Below are 12,865 nucleotides of genomic sequence, written 5' to 3' on the forward strand. Positions count from 1 at the left end.
TGACCAAGGTCAGTGATCAAACCCTCGTCCTCATGGATAATATTTGGGTTCCTTATTGCTAAGCCATGACGGGAACTCCTACAAGGCTCTTCTTTAACTTACTCTTTATTGTTGCAGATGCATCATAGCATTTACTTATTTGGTGAATTTGTTTTTCTGAGGATGATGAGATAACTTGAAGAAAAGATGATTTTAGTAATTGGATTACTGTCTCTTCTAATTATAAGATATTTGAAAGTGACTCTTAAAGGGCTTTTTAGGAGTTCCTGTCATGGTGCAGTAGAAACGAATCCGACTAGGAGCCACGAGGTTGCAGGTTTGATCCCTGGCCTTGCTCAGTGGGTTAAGGATCTGGTGTTGCTGTGAGCTGTGGTGTAGGTCACAGACCCAGCTCGGATCCTGAGTTGCTGTGGCTGTGGTGTAGGCCAGCTAGGACCCCTAGCCTGGGAACCTCCATATGCCACAGGTGCAACCCTAAAAAGACAACAACAACAAAAAATGGCTTTTTAAAGAAAGATAATTAATTATGTTGATGTTTTTGCCATTATACTTCAAAGTTTTTTTTTTTTTCTTTTGTTTTTTTTGTACTTTATGGCTGCACCCATGGCATATGGAAGTTCCTATGCCAGGGACTGAGTCTGAGCTATAGCTGCAGCAATGCTGGATTCTTTTTTTTTTTTTTTTTTTTTCATATGAAGATCGTATTTTATTTCATGGTTTTTCATTGCAGTACAAATTTGTTGCACTGCTGTGATTTTCATCAAATATTTCTCTGAGGTTATTTTATCCATTTGGGCTTTGAATGCTGGATTCTTTAACCCACTATGCCATGCTGGGGATTGAACCCACAACTTGTAGTGACTTGAGCCACTGCAGTCGGATTCTTAACCCATTGCATCATGGAGGGAATTCCACTTTTTCAAAGTTTTGAAAAATATTTTATTAATGAAAATTACTAAATACAAACAAAAGTGGAGAGACTAATATGGTGAAACCCTCATATACTCATAATACTATCAACAGCCATCAATATTATATTTGCTTATCTTTCCACTTTTTGTTTGTTTGTTTTGGCTGTGCCTGCAGCATATAAAAGTTACTGCGCCAGGGATCAAACCACACTACAGCAGTGACTTGAGCTGCTGCAGTAACAATGCCAGATCCTAACCCAGGGTGCCTCAAAAGAACTCCTTTACTTTTTTTTCTTCTTTATGTACCTGGTCTTTTGGAAGGTTGGTGTCAGTTTGGTATCCTTTGTTTAATGAGCAGGAAAAGAGCTCCAGCTGTTCCTACCAGGCTTGGTTGAGAAGGTTCAAGGAGGGAGATAAATTAGTATAACACAAGCATTAGCCCTGAAAAGTTATGGGAGAGAAAAAAGAATAAAATAGGAAAAAGTCTAGTGTAGGTATTAACCCATTTATAAGATTTGAATTTGATGTTACAGATGTTTTGCCAACTACAAGAAGTCTTTTTTTCAGAAGGCGGAAATAATCAAAATCCAATTAGAAGCTTCAAGATAGGGGGAAGTAAAAACCTGCTTACTCTGCAGTGAATGCCTCAAGGAAAAGTCTGGCATTTTAGGAACCTAAATACCCTTAATCTAGCTTGCAGATGATATCCTCCTTTGTCCACTGACCTCCCTGGTTACTTTTCTGCCAATCTGTTGCCCCCCTATTTCTCGTCGCCTAAATTTCCACATCAACCTCAAAGTTTTTGTCTAACTTCTTTGCTTTTGCTACTACTACTGTACAGTTCCATTTTAGCCTTATTAATTTATAGACAAGGTGTATTAATTTTCTCTAAAACCTTCCATGTAGTTTAAGGAAATTAATAAATGCATACAAGCACTTGGGGAAAAGGCTCATTTATGGTTCTAGGATAATATGTGTTCACAGGCGGGCATTTTTCCACCAGGGATAAATAGGGCTTAGAGTGACTATGATGTTGATAGTTCCCTTTGGCACTTAGGCTGGGCATCATGTGTCTCACCTTTTTTATTCTGAGGAGTTGGAGAAGGAGGGTTGGGTCTCATGGTATCATTCAGATAGGATGGAAGCAACAGCTCTTTTTTTTTTTTTTTTTTGCAACAGCTCTCAAAACTTCTTTTAAGTTCTCAGCTCCCAACTTTCATTCATCAGAGCAGGTCTAGCTTTTCATTGGTTCCTTTCTCTTAGTTTATTCTATCACAAGTCAGGGTTTCTCTGTCACTGGAGATTTTCTTTCTGTAACCCAGGAAGGGGCCTGAGCACTTAATCATTGGTGGTTCATGGCTTTAGGGAACAAATTTAATAAATTAATTCTTTCTTCTCCCTAGATTATGTTGACTAGTATGCTTTAATCTCTATGACACATTTAAAGCCAAGGCATACTTATCTGATTGCTATTACTGATATTGATGATAATTATGATAGATAACATTCTTGTTCTATTACTGTTTGTCAGGCACTGTTCTAAGCTCTTCCATGTTCTAACTTAATTTTTCCTAACTCCCCTAATGAGATATAGATACTATTATTAGCACCATTTTACAGGTGAGGAGGCTGAAGCACAGAGAGGAGAGGTTAAATATCTTGCCCACATTCAAACTAGCTGTTAAGCTGTGGAGCCCAGATTCAAACCTAGGCAGTTTAGCTCTAGAATTTGTGTTTACCATTATTCCATACTGCTTTTAGACAAATTTAGTGTGAATTTTATCTTTTGAATGACAATTATAATAATATACTGGTTAATACCTGCTTCACTTTCATTTCTGTAATTCTAGATAATTCCATCAGTATTTTAAGTACTCTAAAATTTAGTAATAGAAAATAGGCCTATTGGGAGTACCTATTGTGGCTTGGTGGTAACCAGCCCAACCAGTATCCATGAGGATGCGGTTTTGATCCCTGGCCCGGCTCCTGGGTTTGCCATGAGCTATGGTGTAGGTTGCAAATGCGGCTGGGATCCCACATTGCTGTGGCTGTGGCATAGGCCTGTGGCTGCAGCTCCAATTTGACCCCTAGCCTGGGAACTGCCATATGCTGCAGGTGCCGCCCTCAAAAGAAAAAAAAAAAAAAAAAAGAAAAAAGAAAATAGGCCCATTAAAGTAACTTTATTGAGATAATTTAACAGGCTTTACAGGGCAAATTTTTAATAGAATATAAATTAGTCTAGTTTTAAACCTCCTCTTTGTGCTTGTATTAGTTTTCTCATCAATTTTACAATGTAGACTGATCTTCCTGATAAAGGCTTTCAGTTAGGAAGTTTGCAGCATATTGGCTTCTACCATTCATTGACTGCTTTTATAGTTCTCCATCTCAAATTCATCTGATTCAGTTAACTTCAACAAGCACATACTATATGCAAAACATTATACTCCATTCTGAGGATAAGGGAGGCATTTTGTTAGCCTCAGTGACCTTATTATCTAGACCTAGCAAATGCCATCTCCCCTTCTCCTCTATGAAGCCCTCTCAACTACCCCAACCCAACAAAAATGAATTACTTGCCACTGTTCTCAGCTTGTTCAAGCATTTCTTAAAATCTTATTATATCCAAAGTTTTAAATGAAAACGTAATTTTAAAGTTTGTTATATTTTTGGCATTATTACTTTTTAAGTCCTGAAAATGTGGAAATGTTTCTTTAACATTTTTTATGTATTTGCATTATATCTATGTGTTTATTCATATTTAAAGGATGGAATGGCTGTATGCATGTTCATGCAAAACACCTTAACAAGATTTATGAGGTAATGTATCTTTCTTTTTAAGATAAAATTTCTAAAAAACCAAAAACAGAACTTCATTATTCTGTGTTTTGCAGTAGTTAAAAAAAAAAATAGTCACTTATTTTCTAATTATATTTATTCTAACGGTGAACTATTTATTTGTGCCATGAAGGACAGCTCATCGTTAAATGTTAGTGAAGTACATACAATTACTTTAAAAATGAGACATGAGAGATAAAAGAAGTTGAGACATAGCACTTTGCCCTAAAGAACTTATATTATATTTCAGTATAAGCTAGCTGTATTTAGGTATAGACATGATAAAGTTAAATACTGATACTAGAGCAAAATAACACTGGCCAAGAGATGACACATAATGATTATCTAATATTCAAAATTAGAAGAATGTATAGTGAAGTGGTCTGTATCCGTAGGAGAAAGAAAAATAATTACCTATTAGAGAAGGATTTTATGGATTTCTGAGGATGGATTTACATAGCACCTGGATGAGGAAGAAAAGGGAGAAAATTCTTCTTGACCTGTCATTATGCAGTTGGGGTTACAAACTATGACATGATTGGGCTGATTAGCCCATATTTCATTTTCAAAATGTAAATGATTTTAAAATTATGACAACTGAGGAAATTCATATTTCCTATTTATTTATTTATTAACTGGACACCACCATATTTCGGTGCTCATTGTATGTGAGAGTCTAGAAAGAAAAATGGAATCAACATTATTATTCTAAAATATTTTTTTTGTTTTCTTAGCTGCTGTTCACCTGCCTCTCCCTACTACATCTGACTTTTTCTTAAGGAAATCTTTAAATTTTAATTTTTTTTTAATTTTTTTTTTTTTAGGGCCACACCTGCGGCATATGGAGGTTCCCAGGCTAGGGGTTCAATCGGAGCTGTAGCCGCCGGCCTATGCCACAGCCACAGCAATGTGGGATCTGAGCCGTGTCTGCAACCTACACCACAGCTCATGGCAACACCAGATCCTTAACCCACTGAGCAAGGCCACAAAATCATGGTTCTTAGTGGGATTTGTTAACCACTGAGCCATGATGGGAACTCTAGGAAATCTTTAAATTTTTTTTTAAACAATCCTTTTTATTGGAAGCCATTGTGTGTTATGAAATTTTCAGTTACTTTAGACCTGTACCTTTTCATTTTGGTTAGACCTATGAAAAAATTCTATACTTTCAAAACATTTTAGATTTACCCTTTAATACATACATCTGCAAAGCGGGTCTTCAAACACAAAAGGTGAATACTTACTTTTACTTCAGAACCATTATTTTGTATAGGTTTAGTCTCTGGATCATTTCACTGAGTAATGAAAAGAGTTTTGATAGGCACCTTTATGAAAACACAGTTTTAGAGCTCAATCTTCTGTACCACATTTCTTCCTTTTGGATACAGCCTTAATTTTTCCATCCGTAATTTGAAACCAGTAAAAATGGACTAAGACAATATCACATTGAATTTTTCTTGATTGCCAGCTGCTGAGAAGTTCTAGGAGCTGTATATAGGCCTACCTTGGAGATACTGTGGGTTGGGTTCCAGACCACTGCAATAAAGTGATACTGAAATGAGCTAGTCACATAAATTTTTTGGTTTCCGAGCACATATAAAAGTTATGTTTACACTATATGATAATCTATTAAGTATGTGATAGCATTATATCTAAAAACCAATGTACATACCTTAATTAAAAAATACTTTATTGCTAAAAAATGCTAACCATCATCTGTAACTTCCGTGAACTGTAATCTTTTTGCTGGTGGAAAGTCTCTTCTCATTGTTGATGGCTGCTGACTGATCAGGCTGGTGGTTGCTGGAGGCTGGGGTAGCTATGGCAATTTCTTAAAATAAGAATAGTAAAGTTTGCTGTGTCAGTTGACTCTTTTTTTTTTTCCAGCCTCACCCATAGCACATGGAAGTTCCTGAGCCAGGGACTGAATCTGAGCCAGAGTTGCAACCCATGCCACAACTGCAGCAACACTGGATCCTTTAACCTACTGCACTGAGCCTGAGATTGAACCGGCACCTCCACAGAGATAAGCTGGATCATTAACCCACTGCACCACAGCAGGAACTCTCAATGACTCTTTCTTGAATGATTTCTGTGTAACATAACACTGCTGTTTGATAGCATTTTACCCATAGCAGAATTTCTTTCAAAATTGGAGTCAATCTTCTCAAACCATGCTGCTGCTCTATTGAATAAGTTTATTTACTATTTTAAATATTTTTTTGTTATTTCAAGAGTCTTCATAACATCTCCACCAGGAGTAGATGCCATCTCAAAAGAACCACTAGCTTTGCTCATCCATAAGAAGCAACTCCTTATCTTTTAAGGTTTATCATGTAATTGCTACAACTCAGTCACATTTTCAGGTGCCACTTCTAATTCTAGCTCTCTTGCTGTTTCCAACACATCTGCAGTTACTTCCTCCACTGATGTCTTGAACCCCGTAAAGTTACCCAAGAAGTTTGGAATCATCTTCCGAATGCCTATTAATGTTGATGTTTTTTGCTCTCTTCCCATAAATCATGAATGTCCTTGATGGCATCTAGAACGGTGAATCCTTTCCAGGATGTTTTTGATTTACTTTGCCCCAGTCCATCAGAGGAATAACTGTCCATGGCAGCTACAGTCTCATGAAATGTATTTCTTTTTTGTTGTTGTTTTGTTTTTCTTTTTTGGCTGCCCAACGGCATATGGAGTTCCTAGTCCAGGAATCAGATCCGAACCACCTTTGTGACCCAAGCCACAGCTGCAGCTGTGGCAATGCCAGATCCTGAATCCACTGTGCTGGGCTGGGGATCAAACGCTCATCACAGCGCTTCCAAGATGCTGTCCATGTTGTGCCACAGTGGAACTCTGAAATGTATCTATTAAATAATAAGACTTGAGAGTCATAATTACTATTTGATCCACAAGCTACAGAATGGATGTTGAAAACAACATGAAGCTCCTTGTACTTCTCCATCAGAACTCTTGAATGACCCAGGGGTATTGTCAATGGGCAGTAATATTTTGAAAGGAATTTTTTTTTTTTTTTTTTCTGAGCAGTAGATCACTAGTGGGCTTAAAATATTCAGTAAACCATGTTGTAAACAGATGTGGTGTCATCCAGGCTTTGTTATCCCATTTATAGAGCACAGGCAAGTAGATTGAGCATAATTCTTAAGAGCTCTAGGATTTTCAGAATGGTAAATGAGCATTGGCTTCAACTAACTACCAGCTGCATCACCCCCTAACAAGAGAGTCAGCCTGTCCTTTGAAGCTCTGAAGCCAGGCATTAACTTATTTCTAGCCATGAGTGTCCCAGGTGGCATCTTTTTCCAATGTAAAGCTGTTTTATCTACTTCAAAAATCTGCTGTTTGGTGTAGCCATCTTCATGAATGATTTTAGCTAGATCTTTTAGATAACTTGCTGCAGCTTCCACATCAGCACTTACTGCTTCTCCTGCACTTTTATATTATGGAGATGGCTTCTTTCCTGAAGCCTCGTGAGCCATCCTCTAATAGCTTCAAATGTTTCTTCTGCATTTTCTGCACCTCTCTTAGCCTTTAGAGAATTGAAGAGAGTTAGGACCTCACTGTGGATTCGGCTTTGGACTAAGGACATATGGCTGGTTTGATCTTCTATCCAGACCAATAAACTTTCCTCCTATTAGCCATAAGGTCATTTTGCTTTCTTATCATTCTTGTGGTCACTGGAGTAACACGTAATTTCATTTGCAAACTTTTTTTTGCATTCACAACTTGGCTATTAGCCAAAGCCTAGTAATCCAGCACAATGAAGTGAAGTGCAGTGAAATGAGGTACACCTGCATTGTAAAATAGCATCTATTTATTTGGAAGAAAATGAAAATGGCTATAGTTTAAAAATATGTAGTGATTTGGGGGGGGTATTCTGATAAATTTAAATGAAGAATTATTATATCTTCATTATTACATTGTTTTGCTTCTCATGACATACAGGCTAATGGTTCTACTAATGAAGTTTGATTGTTATTACAAACATAGTTCAATAGTTTTGTTTCTACTGCATTCTTAAGTTTTTAAATAACATTTGTACATTAAAAATATTAATATCCATTTTTCCTTTTTCAATATGCAGACTTCCTTTAATAAGTGTTGCACTGGTTCAAGGTCGGGCACTGGGTGGAGGAGCAGAATTTACTACAGCATGTGATTTCAGGTAGGATGAAAATTCTATTACTCCTTGCATGAATAAAATTAATATATGCTCAAATTTTTTTTTGCATGAATATAAATATTTTATATATTCTTAAACAGTATAATCAATTAGTGAATATTTTCTTTTTGCTAATCATTAAAGTAGGTAATTTTAGTCTAGAATAACTCCATCATTACTTCATTACTATGCATTTCAAAAAGTTAATACAAAATGATTTTGGATAAATCAAATCCATATTAGCAAAGTCCCTGGGAGGGAAACCAAGGAAATATATGAAACTTTAAGGTTCAGAAGAATTACATGAAAAAAAGTAAACAACGAAAAAGACGAAGAAATAAAATAAAGAGACTGCTATTGTTGTCCTTTTACTAATAAGTTTTTCTGAGATACACTTCCTATCTTTACTGAGATTTGTAATAACTTTGTGGAGATTTTGGGCTGATTAGGGAATAATATTAGAGAAGGTTATTTAGGACTAATTAACCCTTCAATCCCTAGAATTCTTTTTAGTATTGGATAGCAGTATTTTGCAGGAATAATGTAATTTTGATAAGGCTTTCTGCATTTTGGTTTTATGTGTATAAAACATAAATGTTCAGTTTAATGACTTGCTGCAAAATGGGAACTTATGTAACCATGCTGTAGGTCACGCATTGGAACATTATCAGCACTCCTGAGCCCCCCACAGGTCCCTTTATTTCCATCCATAGGAAACTATTACTCTGAATTTTATAATTACTTTCTCACTTTCATTTATAGTTTTATTTATTTATTTATTTATTTATTTGCCTTTTTGCCATTTCTTGGGCCACTCCTGCGGCATATGGAGGTTCCCAGGCTACAGGTCTAATTGGAGCTGCAGCTGCTGGCCTACGCCAGAGCCACAGCAACACGGGATCTGAGCTGAGTCTTCGACCTACACCACAGCTCACGGCAACGCTGGATCCTTAACCCACTGAGCAGGGTCAGGGATCGAACCTGCAACCTCATGGTTCCCAGTCGGATTCGTTAACCACTGAGCCACGAAGGGAACTCCCATTTATAGTTTTATAAGATAACTATTCTATAGCCAATATACTCTATTTTTTCTTTTTGAACTTCATATGAATGACATCATATGATATTAGAAATACTCTGAAGAAAGATTCAGTAAACTAATTCATGCAGAGTAGTAACATTTTATATTATTTTTTTCTTTTTAAAAATTTCTTTGACTCAGGTTTCAATTTATAAGTTGAAATATATCACTTTATATTCACATAAATCAAGATTTTAAAATAATTTTGGTGTATAAGACAATTTACAAAGATTGCAGCCTTTTGGAAAATTAATACTAACTGAGGAAGATTCTTGTACATGAAGAAAAATGGCCATTTCACTGATAGTGCCCTCTGCTGTCATCAGTGCAAATTGCATTAGGAAGCTATATTTTATTTTGTAAGGAGGAAGTAGTCATTGGCTTTATGGACAGTATGAGACTAAACATAAAATGTTCTCTGTGTGAAAAGATTAAATGCTTTTCTTATGTTACCCTGAAATACAGGTAATTATGGAATTTATAATTTATATGTAATTATATATATAATATATAAAATATGGGAGTTCCCAATGGGTTAAGAACCCAACAATATGAAGATAAGGGTTTGATCCCTGGCCTCGCTCAATGGGTTAAGGATCCAGTGTTGCCACAAGATGTGGTATAGGCCAGCACCTGCAGCTCCACTTTGACCTCTAGCCTGGAAACTTCATATGCTACAAGTGTGGCCCTAAAAATTAATATATGTGTACACACACATACACGCATTTACACACACATATATAGTATATATTTAAATATATTTATAAAGAATTCTAAGCTATATGTGAATGTACATTATTACACTTAAAAATCCTGTGCATAAAAGTGCAAATTAAAACTTTATAAATGTACTCTGGAGAAAGTGTACCCTCCCCTCTAACATAGAGTCTGGTTTTTATCTTTAAGCATTTAGTAGACTTTTCCATCATTCTTTATATTCATTCCTGACCTGTGTTTAGGTGTAGTTAGGGTATAGGACAAAGGCAAAATCACAAAAAAAAAATTAGAGTTTATTTAGTGTTTTTTTTTTGTTTTTTTTTTTTGCCTTTTTGCCATTTCTTGGGCTACTCCCTCAGCATATGGAGGTTCCCAAGCTAGGGGTCGAATCGGAGCTGTAGCCACTGGCCTATGCCAGAGCCACAGCAACTCGGGATCCGAGCCGCTTTTGCGACCTACACCACAGCTCACGGCCACGCCGGATCCTTAACCCACTGAGCAAGGGCAGGGATCGAACCCGCAACCTCATGGTTCCTAGTCAGATCCGTTAACCACTGCGCCACAATGGGAACTCCTTAGTTTTTTAATACTGCTAATTTACCTTCCTGTGTTGTTCTCTAGATGAAAGAAGTATGATGTGTCCTAGAACATCATAGAATACTTAGTTCTTTCGATTAGGAGATGTCTGAGGGTAGCGCTCTCATCAGATATATTCAGTAACATAGCAGATACATTCACTTTCCCAATGAAGATGTATTCATTTGTGGACCAACTATTTGGCATCTACAGACCCTCATATTGCATTCAGGAGAGTCATTCATTAAACCTATGTTTACTACCTATTTGTGCTAGGCATTCCATTCAAGGAACTTCTATGTCTTGGGTTTTTGCTTGTTTTTTTTTTTTTTTTTTTTTTTTTTTTTTAGTATTACAGTTTTATTATATTTTAGAAATTATTGGTTTACAACTGATTAGAAATTTTTAAAAAATTGAAACTGATACTTTGCAACAGAAGTGCGAAAAACTTTGTCCTAGACTATTCACCCTTTTAAAATCTATATATTAAATGCAAAGGGATTAAAAATTAAAGGCTAATAGGATTGTATACTGAACTATATTACTAGCCACAGTTACAACCAAGGTAGTGATAAATTAATACAAGTTACTCTAGCTGGTTTTCCCCCAGCTTTATCGGTACCCTCAGTTAGCTTCTGTGACAAACTATATTCTGAAAATATCTTCTTGTTCCAAAGAACACCAAAAGCTTTCATAGCATTCTGTTGAAAGGATAAGTTCCTATCTTAGGTTGGCTCTTTTTAGCTTGTTTAAATTTCTTACCTTAGAGAATGGCCTGGAATTCACTCAACTGACATTTTCATTCCTGCTTCTCTTCTATTACCAGTGAAAACTATTTCAGAAGATGAGAAATACTCTTTGTATAAATATTCCAAAGAAATGAGCTCATGCAACATTCTATCTAGCATCACCCAACTCCCTGCCCCCAAACTGTTTGAGCACCAGCTGATAAAACATGTAATGAATTAATATGTCAGAAACACTTAGGTCTACTTGGCACATATAGGCCCTTGTACTAAACTGCCTTCAATTGAGTCATAATATTCATGTGAAACATTCTTAGAGAAAATAGCTTTTTAAAAACATTTTCTAATGTAAAACATTATCTTAGAAATTAAAAATTGGCATTCCATGGGGCTCAGAATCTAGTCACTCAAACATTATGTTTCCCTTTAGTGACAAAACTGATGAGGAAATAAAAAGCTAGAACTGTCATAAAATCATTTGCTTCTAATTTTAAAATTTATCTTGATTAATTAAAATGTCTAGAATAAAATATAAATTAAGAAAATATCTGAGTGTTAGTTTTCTAGTGCAGCCATAACAAATTACCACAAATTTAGTGGCTTAAAACAAAATCAGTTTATCTCACAGATGTGTAGGTTGGAAGTCTGACTGGCCTCAACTGGCTTCTCTAAACTAAAGGCCAAAATTGGTATGCTGGCGGGATGGAGCTCGGAGGACTCTGAGAAAGCATCTACTTCCAGGTTTATCCTGGTTACAGCTGGCAGAGCTCAGTCCCACGCAGTTCTAAGTCTGAGGTCCCTGTTTTTCTGTGAGCCGGTCAGTCAGGGGCCAGTCTTTGCCTGCATTCCTTCTCATGTTTACCGTGTGGCCTCATGTGGCCACCTTCAGCACAGTGGGTTAAGTTCCTTTCATACTTTGAATCTTTCTTACCTCACCCTCTGCTGCATCTCTCTGACTCCAACTGGAGAAAGTTTTCTGATTTTAAGAGCGCATGTGCTTCAAGTGGGCCCACTCAGATAATCTGGGATAATCCCCCTATTTTGATGTATATAACCTTAATTATATCTGCACAATCCCTCTTGCTGTAAAAAGTGACATATGCACAACTTCCGGGGATTAAGGCCTGGACTTTTTTTTTTTTTTTTTTTTTTGTCTTTCTATCTTTTTAGGGCCACAGCCCATGGCATATGGAGGTTCCCAAGCGAGGGGTCCAATCAGAGCTACAGCTGTTGGCCTACACCACAGCCACAGCAACACAGGATTCAAGCCAGATCTTGAGACCTACAGCACAGCTCACAGCAACACCAGATCCTTAACCTACTGAGTGAGGCCAGGGATCAAACTTGCAACTTCATGGTTTCTAGTCGAATTCATTTCCACTGTGCCATGACGGGAACTCCAGGCATGGACATCTTAATGGCCATGCTACCTACCACATGTGGGCTTGACATAGAGAAGATAGTTGCCATATTTTTCACTAACTTTTATATTCCTATTTGATCCTTGATGAAAATTGACAACTTTGTTATTCTAAGTTACCTTTTGTAAACTTGTTTCTTTTAGAAAACATTAATAGTAGTTATCTTTTGTAAATGGTATCTTTTGCAATTTTTGTTTACTTTTTAGAAAACATTAATAGTAGTTCCTGTATACACCAAATTTATAAATGTTCACTGATACAAACATTATTTTAAGCGTAATTATAGTATTATCGAGATTCCAGAATGTGCTTTACAAGGTACTTAGAGCACCCATTCTTTTCTTCTACTTTCTGTCTTATGTCAAATCACTTAAAAAAAGGGGGAGGAGTAGGGGAAAGGG

General features: G+C 36.5%; 1 protein-coding gene across 5 annotated transcripts in view; it reads left to right on the forward strand.

Annotated features, from left to right (window-relative positions):
• ECHDC1 (ethylmalonyl-CoA decarboxylase 1) overlaps nt 1-12,865 on the forward strand; it is a 56,376-nt gene that overhangs the window by 33,209 nt on the left and 10,302 nt on the right. For 3 of the 5 annotated variants that reach the window (XM_021088555.1, XM_021088558.1, XM_003121214.6), the window contains exons 4-5: nt 3,676-3,728; nt 7,846-7,926. In XM_021088555.1, the coding sequence (XP_020944214.1) occupies nt 3,676-3,728; nt 7,846-7,926 (134 nt within the window). The remainder of the gene's footprint in view (nt 1-3,675; nt 3,729-7,845; nt 7,927-12,865) is intronic. The other 2 variants (XM_013988459.2, XM_005652682.3) reach the window with 1 other exon arrangement.

This window comes from Sus scrofa, chromosome 1 (genome assembly GCF_000003025.6).
Source record: "Sus scrofa isolate TJ Tabasco breed Duroc chromosome 1, Sscrofa11.1, whole genome shotgun sequence".
Taxonomy (NCBI): Eukaryota; Metazoa; Chordata; class Mammalia; order Artiodactyla; family Suidae; genus Sus; species Sus scrofa.